At 42.2% G+C, this 25227-nt stretch overlaps 1 protein-coding gene across 2 annotated transcripts in view; it reads right to left on the bottom strand.

Annotated features, from left to right (window-relative positions):
* Window positions 1-813: 813 nt before the first annotated feature.
* Window positions 814-25227, bottom strand: part of LOC140464451 (heparan sulfate glucosamine 3-O-sulfotransferase 4-like) — a 151789-nt gene continuing 127375 nt past the window's right edge. Inside the window, exon 2 of one of the 2 annotated variants that reach the window (XM_072559511.1) lies at window positions 814-1750. In XM_072559511.1, coding sequence (XP_072415612.1) covers window positions 1108-1750 — 643 coding nt within the window. In that variant the 3' untranslated portion in view covers window positions 814-1107. The remainder of the gene's footprint in view (window positions 1751-25227) is intronic. The other variant, XM_072559512.1, reaches the window with a different exon arrangement.

Genomic DNA, 25227 nt, shown 5'->3' with positions numbered 1-25227 from the left:
CAGCTTAAGAACTGTGTGCCATTCTGGTTACCACGGATGAGGTCTATGTCCTTTTTCTATGCAAAATCAATGTCAAGAGATTTCAGAAAGGCTGTTATTGCATTAGCGAGGACACAGAGGAGATTTACCACATGTTTACTGAGGAGGCAAAGTTTGGATTGGCTGGGGTTATTCCTCCTGGAACAGAGGAGGCGGACAGATGATTTCCTTGAGATGTACAAAGTTGTAACAGATCTGGATATATAATGGACCTATTTACCTTAACAGAGGCATCAGCAATTAGCGGGTAGATATTTCAAGAGATTTGGAGAAGTATTAGAAGGGAGCCGTGGAAACACTTTTTCATGTGGATGGTAGGAATCTGGAACTCACTGTCTGAAGGTGTGGTTGAGACAGGAAGCCCTGCCTCATTTAAAAGGTGTCTGGATATGCAGCTCGATGTCATGACGTGCAGGGGTGTAGACCACATGCTAGAAGATGAGGATTTGGTGCATAGCTCATTGGTCAGCTGAGGCAGACATATAGGCTAAGTGGTCTTTTCACAATCCTGCATATTCCCAATAAATTTGCTAGGATTTTACATATCTATTCTGCACTGCTTGGGCCCTGGGATCATGCTATTTAGTGGCTGGAATGGAAACTATATCAGCATTAGCATTCCTCATTCTAACGAACACAAAATACCTTCATTCAGTTCATACTCTCTGCCTATTATCTTTATCATGAAAACGGCATCCTGCATTGTAAAAGTAAATCATTAGTAGATGCACTTCCTGAAGGAGACACAATAAAGACAGTTTGGAGCTTCTTCAGGAGATTTTATAGGGCAATCTGACATGGGTGAAAAGAACTTCAGAAAATCCCAGAAAACTCAAGCTCAACTCAACACAACTCATCTTCAAAATAATTACAATTCATCAGCACAACACCTTTGGTAAGCTGTAATATAGCTTGAAAATTATTCTCCTTTTTTTTATTAATTACAGTCTTAATAAAATTTTTCTTTTCACCAGACTAACAATATAGTCTTATCATATTTATATCTTTTTCTCAGTAAGAAACCAGTTTCTATTCTCTCTTTGTTTTAATTTCAGGCTGTCAATACCCTCAACTGATTTCTTGATTTTCATCCTTTTCCCAATCAAAGTCTTCTCCTGTGATCTGATGGAACATGACATTGAAAGGCCGGTAAAACTTCCGCAGTCTGTGGATTACATCTGGATCTATTTTTGGATGAGTTCTTCCCTTAGATTTGCCGAGGCACCTCGGCGTGCTGCTGTCCTCTGGTTTCTTCAGGCAAGGAAAGCCCTTGGTTTTGTTGAAATAAAAGTGCTTGTCTGTGACGATCCTCTTGAGGCCCAGAAAGTCCTGCACTTTGCCCATTTCTCCAGCCGGGTCGATGATGAGCCTCTCCCCACTGACAAAATGGATCTGGGAGAGGGGAAAGAATTGGAGCCAGTTCTCCAGGTGCAAGGCGTAGATTCCAATGCGGATTGCACTCCAAGAGGCATCAATCAGGCCCAGGGTCCGGTTCTTGAACGCTAGAACCTCAAAGGTCGGAATCTCCGGTTTCTTGGACAGTGTCTGGGTATAGTCTGAAATGGCTCTCGTCACTGGGTTCCTGACCACTACGATGAGTTTAGTGCCTTTTGCCATTGAGAAGATTCGCTTTGGTGCCTCCCTGGTAACAAAATAACTGGGTGTTTTCTCCATGGTGATCTGACCATCCAGCGTCTTGGGCATCAAGCTTCTGAGGATAAAACAAAAAATGGATGAATTTAGTGCTGCATTTTAGTTAATTGTATAGTTCATCTCCTCCCCACCTCTCCTTCCCCCCTCCCCCACTAAACCTAAACCCAACTCTCCAACAGTTATTTATCCTGGACTATGGTTCAGGAGTGCCTGTATAGTTACATTATCCATACAAAAACCTCAAACCTATTTTAATTCACTCAAAACTCATTCACTTGCACAGAGTTAAAATCAGGCTCGAAAGGTTTAAGCCTCCAACTCTCCAGACATTCAAATCAGAAAGCTGCTTGTCATCCAGAATTAATTACTGCTTCCCAACCTCTGTCACATCTGAGGATAGGTAACTCAGACAGTTCCCTCTCATTTTCCCTGCTGCTGTGTGGACCTTCCAGGTCTGAGCTGGCAACAATTTTCAGAACCAGAGGTCAATGTGTCCAGATGACCATTGATGTGCACAGATCCTCTGAGTAGCAGGAAACACTGACCACGAGCTTTTCCACTAAACAGTGACAGGGGTTTCATTTGATCCACAGAACTGGAATTATTGAACTTTAGCAAGTCAAGCAAGTTGAGATATTTCAATCTGATCACGGCTCTGTGATTTTGTTCAGATGACTTACTCAAGAAGAAGTAAAACAAATAGAAATGTATTTCAATTGTATATTTCACACATCAAAATATCTTGAAGCACTTACTAGCATTGAAGCACTTCCAAAATGCTGCTGTAACACGGGAAATGTGGCAGCCCATTTGTACCACAATCCCGCAAACCATTGAGAAGATTGTGTGTTTTAGTGACATTGGTTGGTGGATAAATATTAAACAGGAAACCAGGAGACCTCCCTGTCCTTAAATAGTGACCATGGGGTCCTTTGCATTCCTTCACAAAGCAGATCATCCTCAGTTTAATTGTTGTGTTAAAGAAGGTGGCTCTGACAATGCAGCACAGCACAGCACTGAGGTAAAGGCCTCAAGTCTCAGAAAAAACATCTGACCCACACCCTTCTGACAGAGAGGCAAGAGTGCAACCACTGATACATAACTGACTGCTCAAACAATACTGAGAATTCTGGCAGTATTACTGTCTCTGCCCTAAAGACTATCTGGAGTCATTCCACAGGGACCAAATTACTCTCTGGATATAGATTCCACAGAGTTCCGATTCCATCTGGAATACAATCCCATGGAGGGACTTTATTCATAATTCATCAGCCTTGATACCTACTGAGATATAGTTTCACAGGGTACTAATTCTTGGTACGCATTTACAAAGCATTGATTCCTTCTGAGGCGCAACGTGGTGGATGTTGACTTATGCTAGGTTACAGCGAACTAGAATATGTACTGTGCGTGTGCGACACAGACTTATACCATCATTACCAATTCATGTTTTCTAGGCAAATTGTGAATAAATTGGTTAACAAAAATTGCATGGCTAAGAGAGAGAAGAGAAATAAGATTATCTTTGGATGACTCCAGCAAACAACTAGCACAAACACAGCAATTTAAAGGGCATTCTGTGCTTTAAGCTTCAACTGTTCTATGGATAAAATATAAAAGCAATGGGTCAAGACGGAGTGTCTGTGACTGAAGATAATAGATAGAGCATGACTGAGTATAAAATTCTGCTGTGACATTTCCAATATAAACAATAACATCATGTGGTTTATAAAACCTAACATCATTTCCATTGTTGAGACTGTTTGTTATCATATGTCCCATTTGCAAGTTGTCTGTATTGGTGGACTGTTTCAGTGTCAGAGGAATTGTGAATGGTGCTGAACATCATGCACTCATCAGTGAACATACCCACTTCTGACCTTATAATGGATGGAAGGTCAGAGATAAAGCAGCTGAAGATGGTTCAGGTTAGGATACTACCCTGAGGAATTCCTGCAGCAATGTTCTGGGACTGTAATGATTGACCTCCAACAAGCATTGTACTAGATATGATTCAATTCATACTGGCTTTCCCCCGATCCCTATTGACCTCAGTTTTACTATGGTTCCTTGTTGCCATTCTCAGTCAAATGCTTCCTTGATGTTAAGGGCAGGCCCTTTTACCTCCGCTTTTGAGTTTAGCTGTTTGGTCTATTGGTGAACTAAGGCTATAATAAAGCCAAGAACTGAGTGCCCATGGCTGAACCTAAAATAAGCATCACTGAGCAGGTTATTAGTCAGTGAGTACAGCTTTTAATTGCTAGATCTGTTTGAAATAAATTCCATTTGGCACAGCAATAATACAACAGAGCACAGTAAAGGGCATGTATCCTCAGTGTGGAAGCAGGGCCTGTTTTCTACAAGGATTGCATGGTCCACTACCACCACTGTCATAGAAAGATACATCTGTGTCAGATTGTTGAAGTAGGATTTGCCTCTTTGCTGGCTCCCTCACTATGTAATGAAGGATTCAGTCCGACGCTGCGTCCTTCACGTTCGGCCATGATGGTCAGTAATGGTATTGCCAAGCAACTGTTTATGGTCAACATTGAAATGCCTGACCCAGAATACATCCTGTCCTCATGTTGTCCCCAGTGCTTTTTCCCACTGGTGTTCAACATGGAGGAGTACACAAAACAGGGAACTGAGGGTCCTCATGCTTAAACCACAGAAAGCCGGCATACAGATCCAGCAAGGAGTAGGGAATGTTGGCCATTAGTTCAAACAAAATGGAAGAGAAAAATTGAGAGATCTTGCTAAAACCTTGCCAGAGAAAGCACAGCTAGAACAGCATGAACAGGTTTCTAAGGGGAGATATACCAGCATTGGAGACATTGCAGAGAATGATCACTGGACTGATACCAGGTATGGAGAATCTGCCTTTTGTAGAGAGGTTGACTAGGTAGGACCTGTACTCATTGGAATTTAGAAAAATAAGCGGAGACCATATTGGAATTTTCAAGATTCTTAATGGGATTTCACAAAGCAGATGTGGAAAGGTTGTTTTCCCTGTGGGAAAGTCTAGGACTAGAGGGTATAAGGGGCTATCATTTAAGACAGGGACAAGAAGGAGTTTCATTTTTCAGAAGGTTGTGAATCCCTGGAATCTTTTATCATGAAGCATTGTAGAGGTTGGTTCTTGAAGCATATTCAAGGTTAAGACATACAGAGTTTTAATCAGAAAGTGAATCAATGTTAAGGGGAAAGGCAGGAAATGGAGTTGAGGATTATCAGATCAGTCATGATCTCACTGAATGGTGGCACAGACTTGATAGGCTAAATTAGAGACAAAATGAACTGCAGAGGCTGAAATCCGAAGTAGACAAGCAGGAGGCTGGAGGAACACAGCAGGCCGGGCAGCATCACAGGGTGGAGAAGTCAATGTTTCAGGTCTAACTCTTCTTCAGGAATGGGTGTAGGAGTAGCGAGAGTTGCAGATAAAGAGAGGAGGGGGAAGGGTTATGGGTGGGGAGGGGGGTGGAGTGGTGAGGTGGTGATAGGTGAGTACAGGTGGTAGGTACAATCTGGTAGGTTGATGGGAAGAATGAATCCAGTTGGTAGCTAGAAGGAGGGGTCAGTTGAAGGGTTCGGAGGGAGAAGACAGGCCTGGAAAGGGAGTCAAGGGATGGGTGGGAAGGTTATTTGAAATTGGAGAATTCAATGTTGAGTTCTCTGGGCTGTAGGCTGCCCAAGCAGAAGATAAGGTGTTGTTCCTCCAATTTGCAGTCTGATTCTCTGTGGCCATGGAGGAGGCCAAGGACATGTCGGAAACGGTGTGGGAAGGGAAATTAGAATGGAGGGTGACTGGAAGGTCAGGTCGACCCCTGCTTGAGATGTTCGGCGAAACGTGCCCTGAGTTTAGGTTTGGTCTCCCCGACGTAGAGAAGACCACATCGGGAACATCTGATGCAATAAACTAGGTTAGAGGAAGGCAGGTGAACCTCTGTCTCACCTGGAAGGACTGTTTGGGGCCCTGGATGGACGGGAGAGAGGTGGTGTGACAGCAAGGTTTGCATCTTTTCCGATTGCAGGGGAAGGTACCGGGGGCTTCAGGAGTTGGGGGGGGGGGTGTGGAGCAAACCAAGGATTGGTGAAAGGAACGGTCCTTGCAGAAGGCAAGGAGGGGAAGGTGTGCTTGGTGGTGGGGTCTCGTTGGAGTTGGCCGATGTGTTTGCGGATGATACTTTGGATGTGTAGACTGGTGGGGTGGTAGGTGAGGGCAATGAGGGAAATGGAGGAGGTGCAGTGGAGGGCTATCACCTATCACCACCCCAACTCTCTCACCACCCGTAATCCTTCCCCATCACTCTTTATCTGCAACTCCCCCTACCCCCACCTGCATTCCTGAAGGAGGGTTGACTTCTCCACCTCTTGACACTGCCTGGCTTGCTGTGTTCTTCCAGCTTCCTGCTTGATGACCTACATCTGCTCTTACATTGTAAAGTCTGAGGGGATACAGGTTCACCAGTTGAAGGGTTCACAGGCCATAGGTGGTAATCAAGGAAGGGTTTCCCTGACTGTGTTTGACAAAATGCTGTCAGATGCCATGTGGTCAAGAGTCAATGTTGAGGACACACTAGACTGTGTTGAGCCCCAGTGCAACAGGACATACCTATTGATGGTGATGCCTTGGATGTTGTCTGGAGGTGTGAGCATGTCAGGTTGGTGCATGACCAATCTATAGGACAGCTCCCTCAGTTTTGGCAGAAACATTTGTTTGATGGGTCAGTGCTGAGGGACATTTATTTTGCCCCGAAAGTGGACAGCAACCTGGAGATGTTTGGTGGGATAGTGTCATGGAACTTTTATCCTATATCTATTCTATCCATGAAATCATGTGATAAATTAAAACTTGCGCCGAGATGAAAATATCCATATCCCACACATCCACACCCAATCTCCTGTTCTAATCTTGGACTAATGGTTTGGGAATGTTGCTTGAGGAAAAAAAAACTTTACAACATGTGGAATAGATATATCTCAAAGCAGGGTCAATAAACAACAGCTTATTAAAGCAGCTAAAAAGTGTAAAAAGCACAATCATGTATTTGGTGGGAGCAGCATGTTAAAGTGTATAATCAAATCAACTCCTGGAGAGATGATTGAGAGATTCCTAGGAAAACACGAGGAGAAAGTGAGGACTGCAGTTGCTGTAGATTAGAGTCGAGAGTGTGGTGCTGGAAAAGCACAGCAGGCCAGGCAACATCCGAGGAGCAGGAAAATTGACGTTTCAGGCAAAAGCCCTTCATTAGAAATATTAGCCTCCAACATCCTATTAAGGTCTCAGCACCCCCGTTCCTCCTCCACCACATTTCTGATGAAGGGTTTATGCCCAAAACGTCAATTCTTCTGCTCCTCTAATTCTGTCTGACCTGCTGTGCTTTTCCAGTACCACTCTCTTGACTATAGTAGGAAAAAGTGTTACCATTCTGGTTGGATGTATGCATGAAGGTTTCATCACATGATTGACATATTTGGCCTAAATCTGCTCTGGAATTATGACAGAGCCAGAAAAACTGCAGATGCTCGAATCCAGAGTAGACAGGCAGGAGGCTGGAAGAACATAGCAAGCCAGGCAGCATCAGGAGGTTTTGGGTAAACAGCCTTCATTCAGCTCTGGGACTTTCAGAGCTAACACATGAAAGTATTCAAAGATTTTTTTCAAAAAGTTTTTTAATGTTTCTCCAATTTTTCTTCTGAGTTGCTCACAGCAGTGATATGGAGATGCCCTTTAATTCCGGAAGAATGGTGATTCTAACTGACATTATAACAAGCTTAATTTCATCCTTTCTCTTTTACATATTCAATGGGCATGATCCAGAGGGCAGTGCCAGGGCTTGGACATTCATCATACTGACGAATACATGTTTTAAAGGGTTGAGGATCCTGCCAAAAGGACACCCCTTAAAGGGAGTTTGGTTTGGCAGCAGCTCCTTTAAGGCCACAGCCCATTAGAGGTATAATTTCTACACACCACATGTCTACATCGATTTCTATAATATAGAAATCAGAACACGCCCTACAAACTTGAGATCAGGAACAAGCCCAGTAATTTGTAAACTGGGGATCCCTGTAAAATCCTGTGGCTTTACGGGGCATCTTAAAGGAAGAGAGAGAGAGAGTTAAAGTGATATCGAGATTTAAAGAGGCTATTACAGAGTTTGAGGCCTGGGCAACTGAAATACCTTAGCAAGAGTTGGAGATACTGAAAAGACTAATATTATACGAGCAGATATCTCAGAGCTTTGTATCTGGAGAAGATTACAGAGATGGGGATGGGCTTGAGAATGAGAGTTCTACAGTTGAGGCATTACTTAAACAAGAACTCATGCTTGTCAGGGAGCACGGGAATGATAGGTGAATGGAACTTTGTAATAGCTCAGACATGGGCAGCAGAATTTGGGATTGCCTTCAACTTATGGAGGTAGACTACAGGAGATCAGTCAGGTTTCCTACAGCCATTAGAATAGTCAAGTCTACAGATAACAACAGCATAAATGTGACAATCAGCAGTAGATGAGTTCAAGCAAGGGCAACACTGGGCTGTTTCACAGAAGCGGAAAGGAGCAATTTGAGTGAGGACACACGTATGAATTAGACTTTCAGCTCCAGCTCAAACATCATACCATGGGTTGTAGAGGTTGGATCCACCTCGGACATTTGCCAGGGAAAAGGATGAAAATGATAACTAGGAAATGGAGTTTGTAGCAAGACCAAAAGGCAATAGCATGATCGAGCACTTCATAATGCCATGTTGATTCTGCTCCATTTTACCTTCCTTTTCTAACTAGTTGTTAAATTCTTTATATTCTATAATATCTTCTATTATTGACATCAAACAAATAGCTCTATAATTTTCCATTCTCCCACTTCCTCCCTTCCTAAATAGTGGGGTTATATTTGCTATGACCCAGTAGGCAGGATTTTCTGCTGAATCTATTGGATTTTGAAAATAACCCGCAATGTCCATCTTGTCTCTGATCCCACCCTTCAACATTCTGAGATGAATTTCATCTCATAATTTCTTTGGAGTTTCGAGCCCTCAATCCAATCAACCTTTCCAGTACTGCCTCTGACTAATTTATTTCCGTCCCTCAGTTTCACAAGGCCCTTGGTCGAGTAGTTTTAATGGAAAATTGTCTGCATCTTCTTCCGTGAATACAGCCACAAAGTAACTGTTCAGTTTATCCACTGGTTTCTCCTTCTCTACTATACAGTCTGATGTCCACTCCTGTATTGCGCCCACATTGGTTCCAGCTATTCTTTCTCAGCAAAAGAAGATTTTTCAGTTACCTTCATGTTCTTCATCAGATTGCATTCATGTTCGCTTTTACATTTCTTAGTCAGTTCTTCATTTGTCATTATTACATTTCATTAGGTTCTAAATTGCTCCCAATCCTGAGGCTTACAATTTTTGTCTTATAAGCCACTTCCTTTGGATCTAATATAATTCCTAATTTCTTTTGTTAACCAACATTGAGTTACCTTTCCCTTTGCATGTTTGTGCTCTCAAGAATGTACATCTGCTATGAACCATGTAGTATTTGTTTGAGTACTAGTCATTACCAGCGATTTTTCTGCAAATCATGTACTATATTGTCTCATACACCCAGCCAACTAAACCTTTGTATGTTTATAATTTGGTTGCATTCAAGCATAATACAAAATTATTTCATATCATGGTCACTATGTCCCAAAGATGACACTCAAAATACGCAGGATTCACCCCTGAAATTTCCCAAAGCACCAGGAAAGATTCATTCATAAGGGTGACCAATAAGAGACAAGTCTCTCCCATAAATATAATGGAAGGAGAGAGTGAGGATCTGCTCCTTGGATCACAGGCTGGTGTGTCCTCATACTTTTTGCTGGAGGTACACAAGTGATATCCTCCCTCCTGCATCAGTTCTCCAGTCACAACTTCAAACACTTCATTCTTCTAAACATACTCACACTTGGGACCAGAACTCATCCTGAGAATGCTGTTTTAGAGCTTCTGCTTTTCAACCTCCTTTCTAACCCCCTGAAATCAGGTTTCGAAGAGTTGTGTGAGGCATTTTTTTCACAAAGGGTAGTGAGTGCCTGGAATGCTCTGCCAGAAGAGATGGGGGAAGGAGACACAATAGCAGCATTGAAGAAATACCTGGACAAATACATGAATGGGAAGGTAATAGAGGGATAAGGATCCTGTAAGTGAAGGCAGGTTTAGTATGGAGGGGCAAAATGTGGCAGCACAGGCTTGGAAAGCTAAATGGCCTGATTAGATTAGATAACTTACAGTGTGGAAACAGGCCCTTCGGCCCAACAAGTCCACACCGACCCTCCGAAGAGCAACCCACTCAGACGCATTCCCTACATTTACCCCTTCACCTCAAATTACGGGCAATTTAGCATGGCCAATTCACCTAACCTGCACATGTTTGGACTGTGGAAGGAAACCAGAGGACCTGGAGGAAACCCATGCAGACATGAGGAGAATGTACAAACTCCACACAGAGTGTGTGGAGTTTGCCTGAGGTGGGAATTGAACCTGGGTCTCTGGCACTGTGAGGCAATAGTGCTAACCACCGTGCTGCCCATTCTTTGCTGTATTGGTCTTTGTTTAAATTACATTAACTGTATTTTACGTTGGCTTATTACATTAACTTTGCTTTATTTGGTCTTAACTTAATAAACCTTACAACTATGATTAAATCTTCATTGGACTGAAATATGAGATTAATAGTGAACTCATTTTATTAATGGCAATGAATGTTCCTTAAAACACCTTTTATTTAATTTCATTCAGACATAGTCTCCTAAGTGTGCCCTCTTACTGACTGTGTGGTTTGTAAAACATGGGAGAAAGTGAGGACTGCAGATGCTGGAGATCAGAGTTGAGAGTGGTGCTGGAAAAGCACAGCAGGTCAAGCAGCGTCCGAGGAGCACGAGAGTTGACATTTCAAGCATGAGCTCTTCATCAGGAAAACATTTGTCTTTTACATTATGGTCAACCACGTCAAAGGCTGCAGACAGATCAAGAATGTCAGGAAGGTATAACATCAGACATTATTTGTGATTTTGATTTTAAAATGCTTCAGTACCTTGGAAAGGATAGAAATGTCATTGGAGTGATTCACACGTGGACCTTCTGGAAAGGTGTGCATGAATTTAGGACATAGTAACATATTCAAGGACCTTGGGGAGGAAAGAGAAGATGTCAACAGGGCAGTAGTTTTCAAGGACAGAGGAGTAATTATTGTAGATTTGAAGATGAGGCGTGCGGTACCGCAAGAACATCAGTTAACTTGAGCAATAAAGGGAATTTGGACCTTCATCACATCTGTGGAAATAGGACCTTATGGTCTTACACGGCTTTTTGGCAGATGTGATTGTCTCAGTAAAATACAGAAACCTTTGCATACCCAGTTCTTAAAAATTGACTCGATTGCAGTAGTTTTTTTTTACCATTTAGTCTCTGAATGTGGGCACCACACACAAGTTCATTTCTGGTTTGTCCTTAGCTGCTCAAAGATGATGGCGGTGGACATTATCAACTGGCTTCCCTATGGTTGCATTTAAACTGTGACAGGAGATTGGGAAAATATCTATAATTTCCAGACATTGAGCATTTACAGTTAGCATTTCCAGCATCATTAGTTCCAATTAATTTCCATTTATATTTTTAGAATCAGGAAAATATGTTCTTACATCTGCTCCATGCAGAATGATAAGGATTTTACACTCAGGAAATTTCACTGAGCAAGAAGGTTATTAATGAGAGAATCTCACAGTAAACTGACATCACTCTAGGGAGCTAGGTTTTCATTTATAGGGCCTTTGCAGCATCTGGAATATGTAATTGCTGACTGACTTTTAACTTCTTGCTCCTCACTGTAACATGACGGCAACACTTATTACTCTAACTAGTACTATATGTATTGCACGCCCTCACTATAACTATCTTTGAAAAACCCCACATCCTCACTGCAATACTCTCTGTATCACAGCCTTGCTGCAATACGTACTCTGAGAAGGCACCCTTTGTGCACTCTGAAATAAAGCACACCTCCCACAAATGGTGTTGCACAATATGATGATTAATGGTTTGCTTTCACCTTATATTTCATGTGTCCACTCCTACTCAGAAAATAGATAGGCTCTTGTTACATTACGGCTCGTGTTTCATTGAAGAGTGAACACTTGCATGGACAGTATTCCTAGACTAAGAAGACAGAGATGTTATTGAGACACACCATATAAAAGGAAACACTTGCTTCTTGGATGGTACTGGGTGGCTTGTATCTCTCTGGGCTGAATTCTTCCATTTCTTGGCAAAGTGATTTCTCAAGTGAATTCATGGAACTCTGTCTGCACGGCCCCATGGTGAATTTCCTCAAACAGTCTTCCAATCTTCGTCTCATTTAGTATATAATCAGCCCTTTTGGCACATGGCCCATGGAATCATGTGACTGGAGAGGTGCTCTGCTGCTTGGACTCTGATGTCATGGGCACCATTTTTAAATCCCAGCTCCACTGCACTTTACACTTGGTGCCTGCACCATTATCCCCAAGGAAATAGCTGAGAAACACAAGTTATCCCTTTGCTTCACTAACTGGGGCCTAGAGATACTGATAGATGGTGCAGGGGAGAGGAGGCCTGGACTGAGAAAGTGGCCTGTGCCAGTGCAAGTTCCTGGGTGAAACACAATACAGGAAGGTGGTCAATGATTTTCTGCAATTTGCAAAGGTAAGTGCCACCATCTTCTTTCTGCTACTGCAAATTCACAGGACCTCAGCTCACTCCAGCAACACATACCTCTCACCAAGGCTCATGGACTACTAAATATCCATGCAGGCTCTCACCTAACTCATCCTCACAAACTACTAACCCTTTCCGTTGTCTATGCTTCCTACTAACTCACTGGGTAGACTTCACCACTTCTTCTGTTCATGCATCACCACTAATTGCTCTTCCGTCATTGTCATCAAACTCAATTCCTCCCTTTCTGTCACTGCAGGAAAAGATTGACCCATCTTCCAGACTAATGTCTCTACTGCACCCCCAACTGGCCTACCCGAAATCGCAGGAATGGTTGCACTTCACCAACAGAACTGACTGTGGCCCAATCCTAGGTTGGGACATGGTTCACTGGACTCCAATAGGACCAAGCCCCAGCTGAGTCTGGATGGGAATTGCAAAGACCCTTTGACTGACTGTGGCAGTACCTCCCAGTGGTGGCTCTTTATCACTCCACTAAAAACTAGTCGCCTTTGACTTGAAGTAGCACGGTGGCTCAGTGGTTGATCCTGCTGCCTTACAGCACAAGAGACCTCGGTTCAATTCCAGCAACTGTCTGTGTGGAGTGTACACATTCTCCCACATCTGCGTGGGTTTCCTCCCACATTCCAAAGATGTGCAGGGTAGGTGAATTGGTCATGTGAAATTGCTCATAGTGTTCAGGGATGTGTAGACTAGGGGTAAATGTAGAGTATAGGCGAGGGGAATAGGTCTGGTTGGGTTCGTCTTGAGTGGACTTGTTGGGCCTAATTGCCTCTTTCCATACTGTAGAGATTCTATTATCATTTGATGTGAACACATGCAGCGTGCTTGCTGCAAAAGCTGCTAGCATATGCTGTAGGTGCATGTAACATGGTGCTGGACAGTAATATGTCCACCTTCTTTATTGTTCAGTGCTCCCATCAGTGATACGCTGTCTGCCTCTCCTTTTGCACAAGACAGAGAGGCTGCAGTCTCCAAGTAAAGTGGGAACAAAGAAATGCAGAGCCACAAGCTGCATCCTCTGTAGATGTATGAGATGTATGTGTGTCCCTGTGTGTAAAGTGAGCTGGGTTCCGAGTTCCAAAGTGAAGTCCTGAAGGACTGGCAATGGAGTGAGAGTTGGTCTGAGAGCAGGCATGATGATGCAGTGAGGCTGATGGCTTGCCATGGGTTGATTGGTTTGCACAAATAGCGGAGGAGGGTGGTATCCATGGAGCGACCAGAGACCTTGTGTCAAAGACAGAGTTAAATGATAGCTCAGAGGAGTGAGTGGTGAGCTGCTGCTCCTGCTGCTGCTGCCAGATTCCTGCTCTGACTCTCATGTTGGGATCTAGTTTCTTGGCAAGGAGAGCAGAATTGGAAGCTGCAGAGAAATGAGTTGAATTGGGCTATTAATAACATGCAAATACATAGAAGTGAAATAATCTCCAACCATTAGCAAGATTCTGAATTTATATTGTCAGGGGAAAGTCCACATTTTCTTTCTCAATGTTGCAATTTTGTCTTTTCTCGATTTTATTGCACTTTCCCACGTTTCTCACCTTTGCCAACACCAAAGGGAGCCGAAAACTCTGCTCTCTACATCAGTGCCACAGTTTAGGTGCAACAGACTATACACATTCTTAGCAATGTAGGCAAGCATTTGACACATACATGCAGTGTAGGGATTAGCATGCCAAAGGAGTAATAAATACTCTTTACAAAATCTTTCACCTGAATCCATTGCGCATTTACACAGAAACAAGTCTCTTCCCCCGTGGTGTTCTCTCTCCATTCTGACAAGAAAATAATGAGATTGACTGAACTATAAAAATGGTGTAAGACATCATCCCAAATTGTGAAATCTATAAATGAGTTTCAGTCAGGCCAAACCTGAAGTCCCACATGGTGATTGAGGTTGACATTTCTTAGTACACAAAAATAACAATTGATACTGTGCTACCCAGAAATCTATCCTACTTCTTCTTAAGTTTATGATCTATTCTTTGAAGGTGTAACTGGTAAAGTACTACATTTGCATTTTAAAAGACTTGCCATAAGATGTCACAGAAATGGATGCGATGCAAGATTAGGAATCACAAGTTAGGAGGTGAAAGTTCAGGATAGATTGAAGACAAGTTTATGAACAGAAACAGGGAGTGGGATTAAATGGGTCACCTTCTGGTTGGCAGGGTGCAATAGGGTGCTATTTGAACAATGCTGGATCCTCAGCTGTTCACAGACTATACTTAGATGAAGGGGAATCATATGCATTGGATTCAAACTGACAAACCGTACAAAACCAGTTGAGACAGTGCGCTCTTGAGAGGATACAAAGAACAGTAAGGAACAGTAAAATTCACTGAGTAATGAATTTGTAGGTAGCGCATAATCGGGGTAATATAAATTAAACTAGTTTGACAAGAAGATTAGAAAAGCAGATTTTTTTCTCAAAAAAAGGCGAGAGACTAGCAAATGTTGGTATCTGTGTCCATTTGTCACAAATGCAGATAGAGCAAGCAATTCAGAAAGCAAACTGTACTCTCAATTTTATTGTGTAGGGGATATAAGGGTCAGGACATTTGCTGTAATTATTGGTTTTGGTGAGACTGCACCTATTTACAATTTTGATCTTCTCATTTGTCTTTGCCTTTTGTCAAAAAGAATCATATTCACATTCAAGGTTAATTTGGTTTCTCTCACTGACAGAAACTGCAGAGCTACCAATTTCCAGCATCTGTAGTATTTTGCTTTTATTTAAGGTTTGCAGATTGGGTGAAAAAATTGAGAAGTCAAACATCAGTCCTAATCTGATTGAAAGTTGGAGCAGGCTCTCGGCATCTTAATCCTGTTCTTTCTTCTTATGATCGGTTAAAGTAGACGGATTACATCTAACCCCAAGTGATATGCACAAAACCTTATTATATAATTACAATTCCACTGGAGAAATGATATAATAGAGATGACTATTAAATTGGACAACTATGTCATCATCAACTACTGTTCTTATACAGTATGGATTGATGTTATAAGTCTCTAATGGCATTGTGATAGTGTCCCTACCTCTGGCCTACAAGGTCCAGGTTCAAATCCCGTCTGTTTAATTGTGTCACAATATAGCTGAACAGGTCCACTAAAAATATCTACACTAATATCATGGCTAGAGTTTGTGGTCTAGGTATTTTTAAATTGAATTTAGTGTGGTTTCTTACTCTCCGAGTGGTTTGTCCCAGTTTAAATAACTTCTGGCAACAAACTTTTATGAATTCAGAACTAAAGATAGTTTATTATTACATTCTTATTGCAGAGGTTTTAAAAGCTTACCAGACTAAATATCATACACAAAAAAGTTAGGTGATTAAAAAGAACAAATTTTAATATTTCAGTCCCATTTGCATTAGGCCTGTAGTTTCTTAGCTAAATGGATGTTGTAGCTGAAGTGAAGGTTTGCTTAAAGCAGAGGATTCTCAGCAAGCTGTAAGGTTTCTTGTCATCAAATTGCCAGGGAGGTGAGTGTGAACTTGCAGTTGAAATGGGCTGGGGAAGAATACCTCCCCACTTTTAACATTGAGCTATTTTATTTTGCCTACATAGTTGGTAGCTAGTTTGATGGCTTTTGAAGGATGTTCCAGATGATATTTGTCTAATCTCAATGGCTTCTATTGTAAATGGTTGCGAGTCATGTTACCAATTATGAATTTAAAGCCCTTTCCCAAGTTGATGGCGGTTGGGTTTACGCACTCTGTGTTGTAGTCTTTCATACTTCTGGGTTTTGAGATAGCCACGATCTTTGTGTTTGAGATTAGGAGCCTTCATAAAACATTGAAAGCTCGATGAGGCTTATTTGATATTCACCTAACACCCATTCAGTTTTAAAGTCTTAAAGTCTGTGGTGACGCGAAAAAAAAACCAATCTGCTAGCATATCAAGCCCCACTTGTTCACAGCTCATCCTTGGTGAAAGGACTTGTGAATCTCACAAGTAGCTGTCACTGTCCATAAAATGAGGCATTTAATTGAGTTTCAGGTCTGTGTGGAGCTGATATTGTCAAAGTTACATGATATGTTGTCACTCAGTTTAAAAGCTCTTGTCCATTTTAAACATATAGTCTTAAAATTTGTAATATATTCATGTCTGTATTTAGCACGATACTAAATAAAATGGAACAATTCACAGACTTCTAGGACAATACTGAAATGATTCAGAGTATAAATAAAAAACAATTACTGCCTAATTGGCAGGGAAACACAGCCTCTATCTCTCTTACTCATGATCATTCTGCCTTTCTCAGAGTTTTTCTTTCCTGGATTCCACTTCTTTCTCTACCAGCTTTGTTCACTGTTCATGTACTTTACTTCCATTTGGTGACTCTTCTGTAGCCCATGAGCCTCTCTCCCCTGTTGAGTTGTCATCTCTGATTTTTCGAGCATGGTATTAGTGCAGGAAAGGATACAGGAAGATTGAACAGCTTTGCAAATGACCCATGTCCTAGAAATGATTTTAAATCAGAAGAGTTTACAAAATTAACTTGTGACTTAATGTCTGATATTCTACAGGTTACACGCTCAATGTCAGCTGGTGTGCATAATTGGCTGTTGCAAATAGTTATAAAGCTATAATGTAAATTATCAATTAAGTATAGAGAGAGCTTATGTTTGTGAACATTGTATTTATTTTTCAAGCCTGACCAGGTTGAGAAACCTTTGCAGAAATGGAGAGGTTATGCATGGCACATGAAGTATTTATGAATGTAGCATGCTAAAGATTATGACTTTGTACGGTACCCAATGTGAAAACTTTTGTTTATATCCATCAAGATTTCAACTGACACAAATGTAGAAGTGCAGAGACTGCACCATATATCCTGAGAAGATAATAAGAGGGGCATTTGAACATGCAATGTCGCTCAAAAGTCTTGAAACATATGGCCATAAAAATCGACTGGATAAGCCACTTTGAGAGATTTTTAAATTGTTGTTTTGCACTTTGTTCTTAGGGCTGGAAATAATGCTAGATATAGTAACACTGTAATGTCATTACCTGCACGTAGCCATGCTACGTTCTGACCAACTTCTGAAATCCACATGAAATAGATGTGGGGACACAGCTTGATTGAGTAGGATGCCAAGGTGGTTGAGAATTGTGGGAAAGAATACAATTGAAAAAAATAGTCAATATCTGATGCCAAGCTTGACTTATAAAATGCGTGTGCCAGTCCCAGTGGCTTGGCATTTTAGGCATGCAGATTGTCAGTTCAATCCCTGACTTGTGCTGGGCCAGTTGATCTCACTTCAGCTGCTGGTGTGTGCTATAACTGACCTCAGTGCTTCTGACCCTGGAATGGGGAAACAACCAAACAGCCCGAATTCCTGCTGCTGACTGCCACCTAGTGAGGCCAGTATGTTACCATCAGGTGAGCAATGTTCTTCCTCGGCTGTTATATGCTCCACATTTGATTGCTTGCTGTCCCTCATTATCTCAGTTTGCTGATGCTTTCACAATGTTCAGTATCACTTGGAACTTCTCAGGCAATGAAGCAGTTTGTTCCCACATATGGCAATGCCTGAATAACATTCAGGCTTGACCTGAAAAGTGACAAGTAACATTCATGCAACACAAACTGCAGGTAGTGATGATCTTCAATGAGAGAGAATCCAATTGTCTCTCTCTGACAATCCTCCACCATCAACATCCTGGGGATTGCAACTGACCAGGAGCTGAACTGCTTCAGCCATACTCATTCCTGATGAAGGGCTCTGGCCTGAAACGTCAATTTTCCTGCTCCTTGGATGCTGCCTGACCTGCTGTCCTTTTCCAGCACCACTCTAATCTTGACATAAATACTATGGCTACCAGCGCAAGCAAAGAATTCTGCAACCAGTAACTCACCTCTTCACTTTCCAAAGCCTGTCCATCATCTACATGGTGTAAGTCAGGAGTGTAATGGAATACGTTCCAGTTGCCTGATGGAGTACAGCTCCAACAAGAAGCTCTACATCAAAGCAAAGGAACATACTTGATCAGCACCTTAATGTTCATTCTCTCCTTCACCAAAGCACAGCAGCTGCAGTGTAAACCATAACAAATTACCAGCATCTTCCAAATCCATGACCTATCGTCTAGAAGAACAAAAGTAGCAGATACAGGGAAGCACCACCAAGTGCAAGTTTCCCTTTCAAGTTGCACACCACCCTTCCCTGTCACTGGCTCAAAATCCTGCTAGTGTTTTTCTTTCGTGTTATGATCCATGGAGTAATCGGACTGCAGAGACAGTGAACTCTTGAGCCTCCATTGTTAATTGTATTGTCTAGAGCCCTGTGTGTTCATGCAATTTGGTAGACACTGAGAAGAAGATTGGGCGGGGTGAGGGGTGCTGGGTTTGTGAGATCAGGTGATATTGGCAGTGAAGACCCAAGCTTCATGCCAGTTAATGGGAGTGGGATTATCCAGATGTGTGTGTTGGCTAAGTAACTCAATGTGTTGGTTCAATTTCAAATTGGGATTCATGTGACACAGGCCTGGGAGCCACTCAGATTGAGATTGACAGAACAGCATTGCCATAGTGGCCATGCCAGCCTGCAAGGCATCCTAACCCTAACTCATTGCTGCAAGATCGAAGCTTTGGTTGGAGATGCTCCCCTTTTGACCAATCTTCCTTCTCCCTCGAATCCATTCTCCGAGGAAGGTTCGTATATCATTCCACCTCATCATCTTTGAACAGACATCTACAGAGTTTGGATGTTGAAGGTGAAGAGCTGCAGCACCTGGGATGTCTGCAGCCTGAAGGAGTCAGGACAGCTGCCTGTGAGCCAAGTGCAGACTTGCACAGCCCAGTGTGACTCTTGAAGATGCTGCAGATCCACAGATGCTGCCAGACCTGCTGAATTTCTTCAGCATTCAATGTGTTTGGCCAGCACACTCCACATGTCCGTAGCAAGTGAGTGACTGGAATGCAGCTAAATTGCTCAATTAAATTTGAGCTTAATTATGGCTTGAGAGCTAAACGTGCTGGTGTCTGTTTTAACAAAATCAAATTATGGCAATCAACTCTTTGGTCCAAATTGCATACTGATATCATGCGTGTCTTATTTGTTCAACACCTTTTTCTTCTCCAATCCAGAAACATTGCTGTTTAGTCTAACTGATTTTATGCTGACTGAACCTTCGCCTCCCATCCAGCTTCCTTCCTTGGTTGCAGTCATCACAAGCATTCTGTTTTACCCATTGCCTGCAGAGGTTGGAAGTGAAATGGGTTTCGACCACGTGGCCTTCTTAAAATATGGGATAAACTTTCATTTATATTAGACCTTTAACATAATAAGGCAGCCCAAGACCATCAGATGTAGCAGTAAGAATAGTCCATTCAGCCCATTGAGTCAGTTCGGTACACTTCATAAGTATGCTATAAAACAAAATATGACCAAATCACAGAAGGCAATGTTACAGCAGATGACTAAAACATTGCCAAAGATGTTTTAATGAAAGTTTGGGAGAAGATTTGTAGCTCGGGTGCTCATTGTTGTGGTTCCGTTCGCCGAGCTGGGAATTTGTCTTGTAAACATTTTGTCCCCTGTCTAGGTGACATCCTCAGTGCTTGGGAGCCTCCTGTGAAGCGTTTCTGTGATCTTTCCTCTGGCATTTATAGTGGCCTGTCTCTGCCACTTCTGGTTGTCAGTTCGAGCTGTCCGCTGCAGTGGCCGGTATATTGGGTCCAGGTCGATGTGTTTGTCTATCAACAGACTCTATCAACAAATATTCTCCCTATGTCTGCGTTGGTTTCCTCTGGATGCTCTGGTTTCCTGTCACGATCCAAAGATGTGCAGGTCAGGTGAATTGGTGGTGCTGAATTGCCCATAGTGTTCAGGGATGTGTAGGTGAGATGCATTAGTCAGGAATAAATGTAGAGTAATAGCGTAGGGGAATGGTCTGGGTGGGATACTCTTTGGAGGGTCCGTGTGGACTTGTCGGGCCAAATGGTGTGGTTCCACCCAGTAGGGATTCTAAATAGTTCGCATTCTGTCTGCTATAACTCTGATCATGCTTGCTGGACCCTTCGGTAAAACAATTTATTTTGTTGCTCACAACCCAGTGTGGGAGGCATAAAATTAAATGCTTTAGCCTCACATAGGACCAAATACCTCTGGTGCTGTTTAAAGAATCCTCTCTGCTGATCCTGACCTTCTGTGGTCTGGGAATGCCCGGGACATCAAAGGTACAAGCTGCTATTGTTATCAATTACATTTTTCAGCCCAACAACTACAAATGCCCCTTCTCCAACCTGGGATCGTTAAGAATAAACTTGGCACAGACCCTTCTCTTTTTATCACCCCAGGCTGTACTCATACATTGTCTTTTAGCATTCTTCCATAACATAATTTTTAATTTATCCTTTTGTTCTCACTCTGCTATTCTCAATGCCATTTAACTTTCCCACTTGATTGCCCCTCAGTATATAGTTTCAGTCAAGCGTCATTAAATCTCCCAGCCCCGCCATTCTCCTCTCAGTATAATGACTTGTTACAGCTGTGTGACTCCCAGCTTACACAAGCTCAACACCAAAATATGCTGATTCACTTGTTAACTCACCGAGGACCAGATACGCACACAGTGAAAAGTGTGAGAACTCCGTGTAATTTCCAGTGCAATTAACAATTTATTAATGGGACGGTGGGAATGTGTGCCTGGGAAATACGTAGTTTCTGAAAAATTCATTTATTCAGTGATAATATGAAACTCACAGTCAACCACAATGCAACAGCACTAACAGTCATTTAACATTTCACGGATGGCTAAGGTGGGACTAAGCTGCTCAAAATCACAAAACATTTGTAATTTGTCTGTGGATGGTGGAACCTTTAGTAACAATGAGAATTGAGGAAAAAAAATTTATTAATTCATGGCATTTTGAAATTGCTGGCAAAGTCAATATTTATTGCCTATTCCAATTGTTCCTCAAGCAAATGGGAGTGAGCTGTCTTCTTGAACTGTTAAAGCTGACTTGGTGATGATATGCCAACAGTTCTCGTGGAGAGGATGTTTCAGGATTTTGACCCAACAACGCTGAAATACCAGCAACATTTAATTCCCAAGTCAGGATGGCATGTGAGTTGGATGGGGATGTTGAGGTGTTCCCTAAAGCACACTGTCTTTAACCTTCAAAGTGGAGCTTGGAGGGGTTTGGCCTGTGATGTGAAAGATGCTGACGCATTACTACAGTTCCTCCTGATGAAGAGCTTATGCTCGAAACATCGACTCTCCTGCTCCTCGGGTGCTGTCTGACCAGCTGTGCTTTCCAGTACCACACCTCTTGATTCTGATTCTGTTTCTCCTTCCTCTTGTAGATGGTGAGCATCATGGATATGGTGCATTGATGGTCTACAGAGTGAGTGTTTATAGTTGTGGACAGATTGCTGATAGAGCAAGCTGCTTTCTCCTGAATAATGTCAATCCTCTTGAGTCTGCCTTGTCTCAAATGCTGTTGAGCCTCTCGAGGGCAGTTAGTACTGCACATGTCAAATGGAAAGTACTCCAATGTAGTACTACTTATGTCTTATGAATGGACAGACTTGTCTACTTGGTGAACAGAGGCCGGAGGTGAGCCTTTTGGGTCAGATATACAAGCTTTGACATTGCTGTTTATTGGCTGGTCCAATTAACTTTCTGGTCACTTGTGTCAACAAGGACATTTGATTGTGGAACTTTGGATATGATTGTTACTGCTCAGTCATGCCAGGAACAACACCAACCACTCCGCAAGATCTTCATTAACCTGAGCAAAGCTTTTGTCTCAGTCAATTGGGAAGTGCTCTGGAAGACCCTGTCCAAGGCCAACTGTTGAGAGAAATTCATCAGGATCCTCCATCTCCTCCATAAGGTGTTTGCAATGGCCCTTGCCAATGGTCATGTGACAGAATCCTTTGAGATTGAGAGAGGGGTCAGGCATAGATATGTCATCGTCTCCACCCTTTTCTGCATTTTCACCGCCACCATTCTTCATCTTGTCAAGAACATACCTCCCAGTGGGCTGTCTGCAGGACAGATGAGAAGTTTTTTCAATCTCAACTGTTGGAAATCCAAGAAGAAAACAACACTGACCTTGCTTTTGGAAGTTCAGTATATGGATGACAATGTCATCTCTGATCTCTCAGAATAGAATCTTCAAGCTTCACTTAATGTCTTCATGGAAGTATGCTGAAGAATTGGTCTCAGCAATATTTAGCAACCATTCCCAGTTCTGGATTTAGGATGGAGCATGTGGAGATGGTTGGGTGTGGAGCACTCTGCATTGGACATGTCCAGCTCCAATAACCCTCAAGAGACTCAACAACTATGCTGAGGAAACTCTTTGCAACTAATGGTGGGAGATGACTTACCTCCAACAACTAGAACCATCTTCCTTTGTACTAGATGTGAGACCAACTGATGAAAACGTTTCCCGCAACAGAGGTACTCAATCCCATATTCAGTCAAATGTCATCTTCACATCAAAGATGACACTGTCTCCTCATCTCTGGAATTCAGCTGGACAGCCCATGCTTGGGTCAAGGCTGTAATGATGCCAAGTGGGCTTGACGAAAGGTAGTCTGAGCATCTGGGGGCATGTTATTATTTAAGTGCTGCCTGACTGCAATGTCACAGACAACTTCCATCACTTTGTTGATGGTTTACAGTGGAATGACGGGTCTGTACTTGTTCGGATTAAATTTATCCTGTTTTTTTATGGATAGGACATACTCCATGCAGAGGGAACTTTGTTGATTAGTGTACTGGAACAGCTGGGCTCATGGTGTGGCTCATTCTGAAGCACAAGTCTTCACAAACTGTAACATTGTCAAGGCCCATGGCTGTTTTTCTGTATTCAATGTGCTAAGCTTTTTCTTGATCTTCTCACGTAGCGAATCAAATTGGCTAAGACTGGCTTCTGTGATTTGGGACCTCAGCAAAAGGCTGAGACAGATTATAAACACTGCTGCTTGAGTAAGGTGGGTGCAAACCTTTCAGTTTTATTCTTTGCACTCAATTGCTGGGCTTCACCATCATTTGAGGATGAAGATATCTGTGAAGTCTCCTCCTCCTATTAGTTGTTCTTGTAGTTGCTTATCACCATTTAGGACTGAAACTGGTTAGACTGTAGAAGTTCTGGTCAGATCCATTTATTAAGCAGTTGCTTAGCTCTGTCTTTAGCAGGTTGTTGCTGCTAACCAAGCACATAGTGTCGGTGTTGCAACTTCACATCCGATTGCCTGCTCATTTTTAGATAGACTGGAACTGGATTTGGTAAGGTCCTCGAGACTTCTCATTGAATCATGACTTGAGGAGAATCGTATCATCGGGGTACAGCAGACAGACTGTAAAATTGTTTTCAGGTTGTGTAAAATTCTACTGCTGCTGGTGTCCCTCATTGCCTCACTGTTCTGTTCTGGATATATCTCATACAGCATAGTGAATACCCCAACAACAATTTGTATGTATATAGTGTATTTAACACAGTATAGCGTCCCATTGCAGTGCACAGAAGCATCATAAAGCAACATCTGATACCAAGCAACATAAGGAGATATTAGTGCAGATGGTCAAACATTTGACTAAAGATTAGGTTTTAAGACATATCATAAAGGTGGAATAAAAGTCTAGCGTGTACAGAAAGTATAGGAATCAAGGAACAAGAAATAAGGAAATCAAAGAGACAGCATGAAAAAAATAGCAAACAAGCTAAAGGAAAACTCAAAGATGTTTTACCAGTATATAAAAAGCAAAAGGATAATTAAGGAAAAAGAGGGACCAATCAGAGGTGAAGAAGGGAACTTGTGTGAAGATGCAGCAGAAACAAGAAGATTTTTAAATGAATTTTTTTGACTTTGAATTCACAAAGGAAAGGGATAACATGGATGTATTAATCCAAGAGGAGCAGGGGGGGTTATCAGGCAAAATAACCATAATCAGAGAGCAAGGGTTAGAGACGTTGGAAACCTTTAAAGTGGGTAAGTCACTAAGGCCAAGATTAATTGTTGCCTAGGACATTGAAGAAGGAAATGGTAGATGTTCTGAGGATTATTTTCTAATCTTCACCAGATGCAGGTGAGGTGCTGACAGACTGGAGGTGTGCAAATATGGTTCCATTGTCATAAAAAGTTATGAATGAAATCCAAACATTGGCTTTGCAACAGGAAACAAAGGGTAAAGTTGATGAGTGCCCTTGCTGTTTCGAGTGGTGTTCCACAGGCTCGGCATTTGGGCTTGTGCTGTTTTTTCTTAATGATTTGGACTTGAACATTGGGGGAATAATTAGGAAATTTGCAAACGACACAAAAATTGGCTGTATAGTGGACAGTATAGAGGATAGCTGTAAGGCTCCAAATGATATAGAGGCATTGGTGGGGTGGGCAGGAAGGTAGTAGATAGAGGTCAACTCTGATAAGTGTGAGGTAGTGCATTTAGGGAGGGCTACCAGCAAAAGGGAATACACAATAAATGGGAATACACTGAGTGGGGTAGATGGATTGGGTTAGCTGGATTGGAAATGTGAAATTGCTCCATAGTGTTCAGGAATGTGCATGCTAGGTGGATTAGCCATGGGAAATGTGAGATTTTGGGATAGGATGGGAAGCTCTCTCTTTCTGCGTTGTAGAAATTCTATGATTCTAAATGGATAGAGGGGTTTAGGAAAGGACTTCCAGACTATCGGGCCTTGGCATCTTGGAGCAGGGCCTCCAACAGTGGAGTTATTCAAACTAAGATTGTTCAGTAGGTCAGAATTAGAGGAGTAGAGTTATTCTGGAAGGTGGTGGAGATGA

Source organism: Chiloscyllium punctatum, chromosome 40 (assembly GCF_047496795.1).
Source record: "Chiloscyllium punctatum isolate Juve2018m chromosome 40, sChiPun1.3, whole genome shotgun sequence".
Lineage (NCBI taxonomy): Eukaryota > Metazoa > Chordata > Chondrichthyes > Orectolobiformes > Hemiscylliidae > Chiloscyllium > Chiloscyllium punctatum.
This window is presented reverse-complemented; position numbering and strand designations above follow the sequence as displayed.